Source organism: Sceloporus occidentalis, unplaced genomic scaffold (assembly GCF_023333645.1).
Source record: "Sceloporus occidentalis isolate IW3139 unplaced genomic scaffold, rSceOcc1.0.p SCAF_5, whole genome shotgun sequence".
Classification (NCBI taxonomy): Eukaryota; Metazoa; Chordata; class Lepidosauria; order Squamata; family Phrynosomatidae; genus Sceloporus; species Sceloporus occidentalis.
This window is the reverse complement of record NW_028316985.1, coordinates 3,254,350-3,267,135: the sequence shown is the minus strand read 5'-3', so window position 1 is coordinate 3,267,135 and position 12,786 is coordinate 3,254,350. Positions and strand designations below refer to the sequence as shown.

General features: G+C 43.2%; 1 protein-coding gene across 7 annotated transcripts in view; it reads right to left on the bottom strand.

Annotated features, from left to right (window-relative positions):
- Positions 1-3,269: 3,269 nt before the first annotated feature.
- NRF1 (nuclear respiratory factor 1) overlaps positions 3,270-12,786 on the bottom strand; it is a 90,354-nt gene continuing 80,837 nt past the window's right edge. For all 7 annotated transcript variants that reach the window (XM_089527395.1, XM_089527399.1, XM_089527402.1 and 4 more), the window contains one exon: positions 3,270-5,142. In XM_089527395.1, the coding sequence (XP_089383521.1) occupies positions 4,979-5,142 (164 nt within the window). In that variant the 3' untranslated portion in view covers positions 3,270-4,978. The remainder of the gene's footprint in view (positions 5,143-12,786) is intronic.

Here is a 12,786-nt window from a genome sequence, read left to right as displayed (position 1 = left end):
TTGTTCCTAATGGTCAATTGGAATCTCTTTTCTTGTAATTTTAATCCACTGGTTTATGCCCTTGTCTCTTGAGCTTCTAGAGCAGCAGAAAATGCCCCATCTTCTACAAGGCATCCCTTTAGAATCATAGTGTTGGAAGGTCCCTCATTGGCCATCAGGTTCAGTGCGCGTTGTTGCAGTGGTTTCCATCTTTTTGTCCTCCAGATGATTTGGACTTCAGATCCCGTAATTCCTGACTGTTGGCCAAATTGGCTGGGGCCTCTGGGAGCTGAAGTCTAAAACAAATAGAGGACCAAAAGTTGGGAACCACTGAGCTAGAGCATCCCCAGCAGGTAGCTGTCCAGCCTCTTTTTGAAGACATCCAGAGAAGGCAATTGCTTCCATTATGGGACTGCTCTCACTGTCAATAGGTTCCTTCTAATGTTCAGTTGAAATCTGCCCTCTTGTACGTTAAAGCCATTGTGGTATTTTCAAAGAAGCAGCCACGTTAGTCTCTTGCAGGATAAAAAGGAGGAAGGAAGGAAGGAAGGGGGAGGAAAATAAGAAATGTGGCAGCACCTTTAATTGCTTATTTTGCCATGACCTTTCATGGATGTAAACCCACTTCTTTGGATGCAGTACAGAGTGCATTAAATCTGGTTCAACCCTCAGGGGCAGCAGAGAACATGCCTGCCCCCCTCATCTCTGTGGAAACCCTGGAAATACTTCCAAGAATGCAATCTTGTCACTTCTCAGTCTTCTCTTCACCAAGCTGAACATGCCCAGTGTGGGATAGTGCTTTGAATGGTGAACAGACTCTGGAGTGCAGGATTCGATTCCCTGCTCAGCCATGAAACCCACTGGGTCATCTTGGGCAAGTCACATGCTCTCAGCCTCAGGGGAAAGCAAACCTCCTCTGTGCATATCTTGCCAAGAAAACCCCATGATAGGGTCACCATAAGTAAGAAACAACTTGAAGGTACACAACAACATGGCCTGTAGTAAACTCCTACCACATATTACCTCCAAGGCTTACTTGCTAATTAGCTTACTTGCTGTTCACCGCTATGATCAGGGGTAGGCAAGCTTTTTGAACCAGGGGCCGGGTTGCTGTCCCTCAGACAACTGGGGGGCCGAAGCCAAAAATTAAATAATTTAAAAAAAAATTAAAAATTAAATAAATAAATAAACCGGGACAAATGTAGAACAAAATTTTCAAATGGAGGACACTTTTTTAAAAAAAATGGAGGACACGCAAAAAAATTTGCTGATTTTTTAAAAAATGTTAATATAAATGCATGTTTTGGAGGCTTCTATAGACAATTGCCCCCCTTGCCCGTCGCTTGCCCCCCTTGCCTGCCGCTTCCCCCCCTTGCCCACCTCCTCCTGATAGGCCAAAGGCCCCACGCCCTCATGTGAGAGGCCAAAGGCTCCGGCAGCAATCGGCAGCAGGACCGGGCGGGGGCCGGTCCCAAGGCCTTGCCGGGCCGCATCCGGCCCGCGGGCCGCAGGTTGCCTACCCCTGGCTATGATCTTTGGAATAGCGGTATATAAATAAAACAAAAATTATTATTAAGGCAAAAAAGACCCCAGCCCCCTCAACTGTTCCTCTTGGGGTTTTGTTTCCAGACCTTTTGCTCTCCTCTGAAGGCCAGGGTTTCTTATCCAGAGTTCCTCAGAAGCTTGTTAGACCTTTTCCCCAAGTGGAGCTAATGTTCCTTATTTCCAGTGTAATACCACCTGTTCTCTTTCAAATACAATAGACAGTGGTCTTGGGGAAAGAGGTGCATGCAAATACAGGGAAACTGCCTCATATCATGCCATGCCCTTGGTCCATGTAGCCTGTAGTCCTGTCAACTCTGACTGGCAGCTATGGCTCTGCAGCATTCCAGGCAGGACTCTGTCTCTAGTCCTACCTGGAAATCCCTGGAATTACTCTTTGGTGGTTTCCCATCTAAATGTCAGTCAGACCTAATCCTAACCTCCCAAATCAGAGCTGATCATATGAGTTCAGGGAGATGTGATGGTGGTGGGCAAGCAAGGACAGGTTTGGGTGCATGATGGGAGGCAGAACCAGAGGCAATAAGGGGGGAAACTAGACATAAAGATGGGACCACATCTCAAAAAAGTTACCTTTTTGGACTACAAGTCCCAAAATCCCCCCATATAACTTTCCTAAGATCTACAAGCCAATTGTGGCATCTAGTAACAGGTATATTACTCATGTAGGATTGTAACAAAATCAGCACTAGGAAGATTATGAAGCAGGGCTGGAGAAACAGAGACTTTGGGTGTCCAGTTGCAACAGTCTGACTGCAATAAATGACTCAATAAAGCCTTGAGCTGGGAAAGAATGGAATTCTGCTCTTTTTGTTTGTTGTGTACCTTGGCGTCATTTCCGACTTACAGCAACCCTAAGGCAACCCTATCATGGGTTTGTTCAGAGGGGGTTTGCTATTGCCATCCTCTGAGGCTGAGATTGTGTGTCTTGCCCAAGGTTTACATGGCTGAGCTGGGATTCAAACCATGGTCTCCAGAGTCCTAGTCCAATACTCAAACCACTACAACACAATGGCTCTCAATTCTGCTCTACCCGGCCCTAAAGTAGGCATGTGTGCTGGCCTATAGCAGGCAAGGTAAGCAGCAGCGGCCTCCAGAATCCCTTATTAAAATGTATGAGAAGCAAAACAGACAGAAAAGAAGAGAGCAGATAAGGATGCCTCACCATCTACGCCAACATATTCAGAAAGCATAGTTCTATTCATTTGGCCACCAAAATGGAAATCATAAGTAAATCAGAGGCTGATTAAAGAAATAAAATCATTCTCAGATGCCTTTTTGGAAGAAACTTCCAAGTGGTCCCTTGTAAGTTTAAAATTCTTTTGTTTGCTTATGGAAAGCTTCCCTGATCAGATTATTTCACTTCATATGTGCATAATGTCAATTCTGAATAAAAAGCTTGCTGAAACATGTTGCTTTTCTTTCTTTTTCTTTTTGTTCAGAAACCTATTGCTATTATTTCCATGTTCTTTTTGCCTCTGGTACCAAATTATTTATTAAACAGGTAATGACCAGGTACACATTGATTTTGTTAAGTGAGGTATAACTGTATTTTCATGTGCATCTAGATAATCCTTGAAGACTGGAAATTTGCTTTATACACATTCAGGCACACACTCACTCTCTCATTCATACACTTTCAGAGTTCTGGATTCTACAAGACAAACCAAACCAATATTAAATTCTGCATTTTGTGACAGAATAGAAAGAAGATGACAGCAAGCTATGGACACATCTGTAACAATTTATTGAATGAGGCAATAAGACACAATGGGGGAAATAACAGGAATTTTCCATGCTCTGCTACAGGATCAAGGTGTTGGTGTTCGTGGTAGAAGTGAGAAGGGCTTCTCTTTGGGATTCAGGGCAATAATTTCTCAGTCTATCAGAACGTTATTTCATTTGCCAAAAATAAAAGGGAACACTGACTTTAAGTCACACCTGACATCTTCACAACAACAATTTCTTTTAAAAATATATATTTAAAATTAAAGAAAGTAAATTAAAAATCTGGGCTTTGCTTCTGGGGAGAGCATTCCATTCCATCAGTCTAAGTCCACAGGAGAGAAAGTATATAAACAACTGTTGATATCTTCCATTAAAAAAAAAGAAGCCAAGTAAATATACACATCTGAAGGGAGAAAAGAAAAGAAAGCTTGCCTTCACAGGCCAGGAAGGATGTGGAGCGGTCGGGGAAATGGCATTGCATGTAAAATAAAATAAGAACAAAATTAAATACTGAAATTACTCCATGAGAAAAGAAGCAGAGCTCATCGGTGCAGAAGCAACAGCATTTCTGTGGGGAGTGGAGAGCCTGGGCTTCTCTAAGAGGCAAAAAGTAGAGACTGAAGATGCTTTCTGGCAGGGCTGCTCAGTTCGGTTGTAGAAGGAGAGGGAGAATGAAATAAGGATGCCTGATGTGGGCTGGAAATATTGGAAAAGAGCACTCTGATGTTTGATGGACCAGGAAATGCCTGGAACTGAAGATTCCCAAAGGCTAGGACAACGCAAAGGGGAAAGATGTGGCTTATGGTTGTGAAGGCCACCATGTCAAGAAGAGCCTTGGTCAACACCTCAGCCACCCAACAGACAACCCGGGAAAGTGGCCAGCTAGGTTCATGGAAATATCATCACTACACCTCCCATCACTTCTCAGGGCTCACTTAAGCCTTCTGATTATTATTTTTTGTAACCCAAGGGAAATTTTTTTTAAAATGCAGGCAAATACCAATTCAAGCAGAGAAGACAAAGAAGGGAAGACTTGGGGTCAGGTTTCAAGCACAGACTTAGAAAAGGAAGGAAGTGGAGTCAAATCTGATCCAGCAGGTCCCTCAAGAACCACAGATCCCTTTCTCACAGGGACCCAGAGTCTATGGATCACCACAGCCCACACTGTTTCTTCCAGGAGATTTTTACACTTTTAACACCTCTTCAAGAAAAAAAATATCATTTTCCAAATGGTCTCTCTTGTTAAAAAAAATTATGTCCATGTTAAAATGACACCTAATTCTTGCCACGAGGAGGACAGCAGAGCAGACTGGCTCTGTGCGCCTCTGCAGGAATGGGGTCATGAACGTCTATGGGAATACCCATTTCAGACCCCTAGGAAGGGAGGGAAATCCATCTTTTCCCCCACATCTCACCCAGACTATAATCAAGAGTGGTCCATGCAAGGTGGGAGAGGAAAGCTTGGTTTTGCCTGCCCCAGGTGGGGTTCCTTACATCTGCCGGATCAGAGGGGTACTAGAAAGGTGCCAGTCTTCACCCTTTTGCTCTCTCTATTCCCCCCTGTACTGTTAACAAAACTTTTTTTGCCGCTTCCAAAGCTGTGAGACTCAAAATGCCATCTGATCGTGTCTCCAGAGAGGCGTAGAAAAAAAAATCTCCGCAGGTGAGAGAGAAGAAGAAGCAGCTGTGTCACGCTCCTGCCACATTGCCCTCACTGCTCCAGCGTTACTACTTCCACTGCCTGGCCATCCATGGTGACGGTGCTGTCCGTTATCCTGGCGGCCACCGGAGCCATGGCCACCTGGACAGGGCCGTTCCCTTGGGCGAGGCTGGTGACCACGGTCTGGTACATGCTCACTGGGATCTGGACGAGGCCTGGGGAGACAAAAGAGAAGGAAGAGGGTCAGTCAGGATGGAGGCAGGGAGGGGAGGCTCTTCTTTGTTTTTGGATAAGAAAAGCTGAGACAAGAAGGGTCCAGTCCTCTGGACTAATTTTTAAAAATTTGCTTGAATTATATCCCGCCTTTCTCTTGTTTTGAGACCCAAGGCAACCTACAATAAATTAAGCCAAGGGAACACTAAAACCTATTTAATACAAATTAAAAAAAATTAAACAATTTTGTTAGAACTTGAAACCATTTAAAAACACAGTAAAAAGGGATAACACACTCTGTTAAAACACCCATGCACATGCCATTAAAAGATCCTCCTGCCACAAAAAAACAAAAACAAACAAACTGAAAGCTAGCCTAAATAAAAAGTATTTGCTTACTGGTGGAAAAAAAGCAGAGAGGGAGGCTAACCAGGCTTCCTGTGGAAGGGAGTTCCACAGCTAAAAAGAAGAACAATGGCTAACCCAGGCATGGAGAAAGTGGAGCCCCCAGGGTTCTTTTTGTGGCCTTGGGACGTCCCAAAATGTTTTTGCCCCAAACGTTCCCTACAGGGCAATTTGTGGCTGTTTTAGGCAAAGAAGGGGCTTTTTTTTCCCAACAGAAAGGAACCTAAAGTTAACTTCTGGATTGTTTCCCAATGGGAAAAAAAGGCATGGTAGAGGAAGGAATACCCCCTATGAGGCATTTGGGAGCAAAAGAATATCAAATTTTGGGGTGTGGGTGACAGAAGGGTGCAGCTCTCCAAGGAGGAAAGAGACAATCTGGCTCCCCAACCCATCACATCTGCCAAGCCCTCTGTGGAATGCTTTTGGCCCACAAATATTTTTTTGACAGCCCCCAACAGCTTCCCAGACTCTAAAACCTTCTGTGTTATGCTTCAATTTTTACCCCCAAATATCAAGAAAATGGCAGAACCCTAAAGCAGGAGTCACAACCAGTAGTAGTCTCTGGTTGTGATGAATCAGCTGAAAACTTGTTGGAAATCCATAGAGGATTTCCAACAAGCATCAGAGGTAGAAATTGGTCCCTACTTCAGTGTCCTTCCCAGGTTGATTCTCTTTCTCTATCAAAACACCTTCAGATTAAGACCATAAATATTGTAATTCAGATATGATAATAAGCTTTGTTTTAACTTGTTGCTGAAAGAAACCAATATTAGTGCTAGTCAGACTTCCGAGACGAGGGCATCCTCAAAGTGCTCTCCCATTTCCTTCCAGTTTGCAGTCCCTCCAATGGTGGGACACACAATCCCCTGTGCAAAGGCATCTACAAGTATGGGTGAACAAAGAAAGCTTTCAAACCTTCTCATTAGTTAATCCCCAGAGGAAATTCTCTCCTGGTGGTAAATATAGGTGCCTGGAAGATCCTAAATGAGAACAAAATTCTCTGACTTGTGGTCACTCTCTCCTACCCATAACAGCAAGAACATCTTGACAGCTGTAACACAGTGTGTCAGTTTTGCCCAGGGAAAATGCCCTACGAATGGACAGGCAAGGAAGTCTTGGCACACAGGAAGAGGGCTGGTGGTAAACACATATGTGTGTAGATCAGTGGTTCCCAACCTTCCCAATGCTGCGACCTTTCAATACAGTTCCTCATGTTGTGGTGACCCAAACCCATGAAATTATTTTCGTTTCTACTTCATAACTGTAATTAAATAGGTGTTTTCCAATGGTCTTAGGCAACCCCCACGAAAGGGTCATTCGACCCCCAAAGGGGTCCTGACCCACAGGATGGGAACCACTGGTGTAGATGCACATCTATTCATGTTGTAGCTATTTCAGTTAAGATAGGGAAGAACTAATCTATCAAGGACAATTACATGAAGTTAAGATTGTAATGTTTTAATGTTTTGTTTAATATGTGTTCAATGTATCTATGTTTGTCCTTTAAGATGTTTGTTCTTTTTTAAAACAATAAATAATTTTTTAAAAAAGACATAAAGGACTATTTCAGGCACAGGGCCAACCTAGTTCTCGCACACCTTGGTTGGCTAAAACATTGATTTAATGATACACAACACCCATCAAATCCAGAAACTGCTATGCCAAAAGCAGGAATATACAGCTGTGCCTCCATATCCACAGATTCTTTATCCATGGATTCAACTATCCATGCCTTGAAAATCTTCCAAAAACATATAAAATTCCCAAAAGCAAGCCTTGATTTTGCTGTTTTATACAAGAGACACCATATTACTATGCTACTATATATAATGGGACTTGAACATCCACGGATTTTGATATCCACAGGGGGTCCTGGAACCAAATGGCAGTGGGATACCAAGGGCCCACTGTACTTTACTAGCTATCCATTAGCTATAGTACTTAAGTGGGATTGAAGTGCTATAATTCTGTAGTTTGAAACCTGAAGTGAGTGCAAGGAACAATATAATTTTGAAAGCTGGCAGATGGAGCTAGCGTGTTTTCTGCTGCTCCAAAGATCAGCACACAAGCAATGGATTCAAACGCCAAGGAAAAAAAAAAGGATTCCATCTAATCATTAAAAAGAACTTCCTGACAGTAAGAGTGGCTCAAGAATGGAACAGTCTGCTTCAGAGGGTAGTGGACTCCCCATCCTTGCAAGTCTTTATATAGAAGCTGGATGGCCACCTCTCAAATGTGCTTTAATTGTGATCTCCTGCATTATTATTATTATTATTATCATTATTATTATACTTTATTTCTAAAGTGCTGTAATTATACACAGCGCTGTACAAAATCAGTAAAATTAAGGAATATATAAAAGCCTGCCCGAGGCGTACACTCTAAAAGTAATAACAATTAGATAGAGGAATAGATAAAATTAGAATGTAGGAAAGAAAAGACAAATTAAAAAACATCAGATATAAAAGCAAATCGCATCAAACGTTATCAGACAGCCAGATGACAATCACAAATTCCCTGAGAACGCTTCCCTAAACAATATGGTTTTCAGCTCAGCCTTAAAACTGGTTAGGGAAGTGATGAGCTGTGCATGCAGAGGAAGAAGGTTCCAGGAATGAGGGGCAGCAAGAGAGAAGGGACGGATCCAGGACAGGGCAGAGAAAATCCTGGGTTGAGAGAGGAGACTTTGGCTACCAGAGCGGAGAGTGCGAGTAGGGATGTAGGGAGAGAAGATCAGTTAAATAAAGAGGGGCCAGCCCATGCATAGCAGGGGGTTGTACTAAATGGCCTACAGGTTCCCTTTCAACTCTGTAGTTCTACAATACAGGCAAGAAAACTGTCCTGTGGATGGATCCTGCAGGAATCAGAGCCTTTCACTTGGTTCCAACTGTTCCCTCAAAGAAAACAGATTACCATGACACCTGACTTAACAAGACTACATGTGAAAGGGATCTAGAAGTCCTAGTAGACCACAAATTGAACATGAGTCAACAGTGCAATGCAGCAGCTAAATAAGACAATGCGATCGTAGGCTGCATCAATAGAAGTATAGTGTCTAGACTGAGGGAAGTAGAATCATAGAATAATAGAGTTGGAAGAGACCGCAAGGGCCATCCAGTCCAACCCCGTTCTGCCATGCAGGAAATCCAAATCAAAGCATCCCTGACAGATGGCCATCCAGCCTCTGTTTAAAGACCTCCAAGGAGGGAGACTCCACTACACTCCGAGGAAGGAGTGTGTTCCACTGTCTGACAGCCCTTACTGTCAGGAAGTTCTTTCTAATGTTGAGGTGGAATCTCTTTTGCTGTAGCTTGCATCCATTGTTCCAGGCCCTAGTCTCTGGGGCAGCAGAAAACAAGCTTGCTCTCGCCTCAAAATGACATCCCTTCAAATATTAGGGAGCTGGGGATATTTAGCCTGGAGAAGAGAAGGTTAAGAGGGGAAATGATAGTCCTGTTTAAGTATTTGAAGAGATGTCATATTGAGGATGGAGCAAGCTTGTTTTCTGTTGCTCCAGAGAATAGGACCCGGAACAATAGATGGAAGCTACAGGAAAAGAGATTCCACCTCAACATTAGGAAGAGCTTCCTGACAGTAAAAGCTGTTCGACAGTGGAACACATTCCCTCTGAGAGTAGTGGGGTCTCTTTCTTTGGAAGTTTTTAGACAGAGGCTGGATGGTCATCTGTTGGGGATGCTTTGATTGAGAGTTCCTGCATGGAAGAATGGAGTTGTACTGGATGGCCCTTGGGGTCTCTTCCAACTCTATGGCCTGTTACAGACAGCCAAAATAAAGCTGCTTCGAGTCACTTTGGAGGTATGATATTTCAATGATGCATGAGTCCTAAGAGTCTGGAAGCTTCACCAAAGCTGCACTCCAGTCCTTAGGACTGGAGCGTGGCTTTGGTGTGGCCTTTGGACTCTTAGGACGCATGTATCATTGAAATACCATACCTCCAAAGTGACTCGAAGCAGCTTTATTTTGGCTGTCTGTAACAGGCCTATGATTCTACTCTATTTGTTGTTGTATGCCTTCAAGACGTTTCTGACTTATGGAGACTCTAAGGCAACCCTATCCTGGGGTCTTCTTGGCAAGATTGGCTCAGAAGAGGTTTGCCATTGCCTTCTCTTGAGGCTGAGAGAGTGTGACTTGCATAAGGTCACCAAGTGGGTTTCATGGCTGAACTGGGAAATGAACCCTGGCCTCCAGAGTCCTAGTCCAACACTCAAACCACTATGCCACACTGGGTCTTAGGTTACCCTAGTAGATGAGCCCTAACATCAGGTGCAGGAGAAAATCCTCTGCATGTTAGTGTGTGTGTTTATTTAACCTGATCTCTCCAGGCACCCGATTTATAATCTATTTTATTTATTTCCTGCTTGAGCCATTCATCTTCTTTTCAATAAAAAATGACTCATATATCCAGAGTAAACACTGGCTTGCCCATACCATCTTGTCTTTGCCATTTACTTTTGTATTGCCCACCTGTGCCTGAAAAGAAACGCTCCTGTCGGTTCACTCTCTCTGACACACAGACACAAATACACAAGCACACCTTCTGTTCTATAGCTCATTCTCTGGGATGAATAAGCCAACTTAGTAAGGCGGATATGTCAGTACCAACTATCTTTTACTTGTTCTTATTCACTGCCTAGAAGGCAAGGTTCAGTCTGTAACCAAGTCCCTGGAGAGAGAAATGTTGATGAACTCCCTCAAACAGCAAAGGCCATGTTCAAGCACTGGATTTGAGGGAGAAGGGGGAAATTTGGAGCTGATTTTATTTTAGCATGAGCATTTTCAAATTGTAGTTTCCTTCTTCAGACAGAGTGATGGAAGACAGTATTAAGCAACAGATATCAAAAGGATTAAAAAGTAAAAGAAGAAGAAGCGTAGAGTATAAAATGGGATGGGTAATGGCAGAGGGCTTGGGATACAATTTTCTGGCTCTCAGACCTCCGAGGCATATATGCAGAAGGCCAAAAGTAGCAAAAACATTCAGACAAATAAACAACCCAAAACAAAAACCCCAAAAGGGATTGCAAATTCTCTTGGTTTGGAAAAATATGGGTTTTGTCCCAAAGCTACTAAGAGAGCTTGCTACCAATTTATAAAAGGCAAATTACAATTTTTTGCTATACTTCCATTGACAGGAACAGGTTTTTTAATTAATAAACAACAACAACAACAACAACAACAACAACAACAACAAATATTTTTATTCTGCCTTTCCAATAGAATCGAGGCGGCTTTCAGAATTGAAACGTTTTAAGGAAATGACATTTAAAAATGACGTTTTAAGGAAATGACATTTAAAAAGATGCCGTATTTTTTTCAACTGGCCATTTAGTTTTAAAAATGCTTTTTATCCATTTTAAATTTATGTTTGAAACTGTTTTGATATTGTTAATATTATAATTCTATTTCAAAGTTGACCTTATGTATGTATTTTTAATTCAGCTGTAATCATTTTCATGTATAAGTTGCCTTGAGCGCCCCATTTCAGGAAAAAGGCAGGTGACAATAATAAGCTAATAATAACTCCTGGAAGTTTCCAGAAAAGGCAATTCACCTTTCTTTGCCAAAAAAAGGCTGGTCTGAGGACTCTGGGGGAACCTGTTGTGTGCCCTCAAGTTGTTTCTGGCTTATGGTGAACCTAAGGTGAACCTATCATGGGGTTTTCTTGAGAAGAGTTGTTCAGAGGTTTGTCATTGCATTTCCCTGAGGCTGAGAGCATGTGACTTGCCCAAGGTCATCCAGTGGATTTCATGGTTGAGCTGAGAATCAAACCTTGATCTTCAGAATCGAAGTACAGCACTCAAACCATTATGCCACACTGGCTCTCAAAACAGAGCCTGGGGGGGGTCACATATGGTCTCCGGGTCACTCACTGCTCACTCCTAGTATAAAATATCTTTTGCAAAAATCTAGCCTGCCAAAAAGAAGCCCCGAGTCAAGTTCTGGAAGAGGAGATGGCAGCCACCTCACCAAGGGACTCTCAAACCTGGTCAGGCCCTCTGTTGCTTGAAGGTCAACCCCACCGAAGAGCAACAACAGGAGGTGGCCAAATGCGCCTGGGTGTCCTTGCGTCACTCTGCTGTGCAGACAGGAAAGCTTAAGCCTTAAGTACTCTGACCCGCTGGTCTGAGGCAGCTCCAGTTTTGGCAGCCGTGGGCTGTGCCCAGCTTGCTCTTTCTGGAGTGAACTCAGAGCTCTTGTCACATCGCCCTGTCTGGGCAGAGGAGGAGGAGAAGGGAAAGGAAAAAAAGCCTTCCTTGCTCAAGAAAAGAGGGAGAAGCCCACCCAAGGAAGACAGAGGCAAGCCATGATTTCACTGCAGTACCATCCATCAGCCAACACAGCTGAGTCCTCATCCAGGAAAATATTGATAATCTTTCAAGCCTAACTAGGAAACGGGCTGGAGAACCTGCTTTTTCATAGGATGGCAAAGGACAGTTGTGAGGACAAAAGAACTTGACTGGGACCATACTACTGTGTGAGAGAGAGGATAACCCTCTCTCCCAGTGCCAAATTCAGACATATAATTGTTATTTTGCCCTTACAAAGTTGGTATTTTTTTCTGTTAGGAAGGACAGATACAGATCTTTTTAGGAGAATCCTACCTGGTCACAAATTCCCCTCCTTCCTTTACATTGATTCAGTTAGCTACTTCCTGCAGCCAGCTAGCCATAGTTTGCCACTACTTTTGAATCAGCAAACACTGGTTTGTGTCTGACCTCCAAACCACATTTCCCATCAAATCACAATTGTCAAATAACTATGATTACAAAGAATTCAGCCAACCTCTGTCCCAGCTGTCCTCTCTACCAGATATGCATGAACAAAAGTATCATCACTAAATTTCAGATGAAGAAAATTAATTCACAGTACTCTTTAAAAATTATTTTTTTGTCACTTTAAAGTCATAAATTTATTCCAGAGTAGGCTTGTAAAATTTGCTGAGGTTCTGAATTGTCACCCGCCACCCAAATACAGACCAGAGCTTGGGAAAACTCCTGGGGGGGGGGGTGGTGGATTACAACTCCCAGAATCCTCAAGCCAGGGTGGTTTCTTCTGACCCAAGAAATGGCAACCTGTTGGACCAGCACAGAAGCAATTAAAAAAACGAGTGGACAAAGTGTGGTCCTCCAGCTCTTCTTCTATCAGTTCCAGATGGCATTACCAAGGCTGAGGAATGCTGGGAGCTGCAGACCATCACTGTCTGGAGGGCCACAGATGTACAA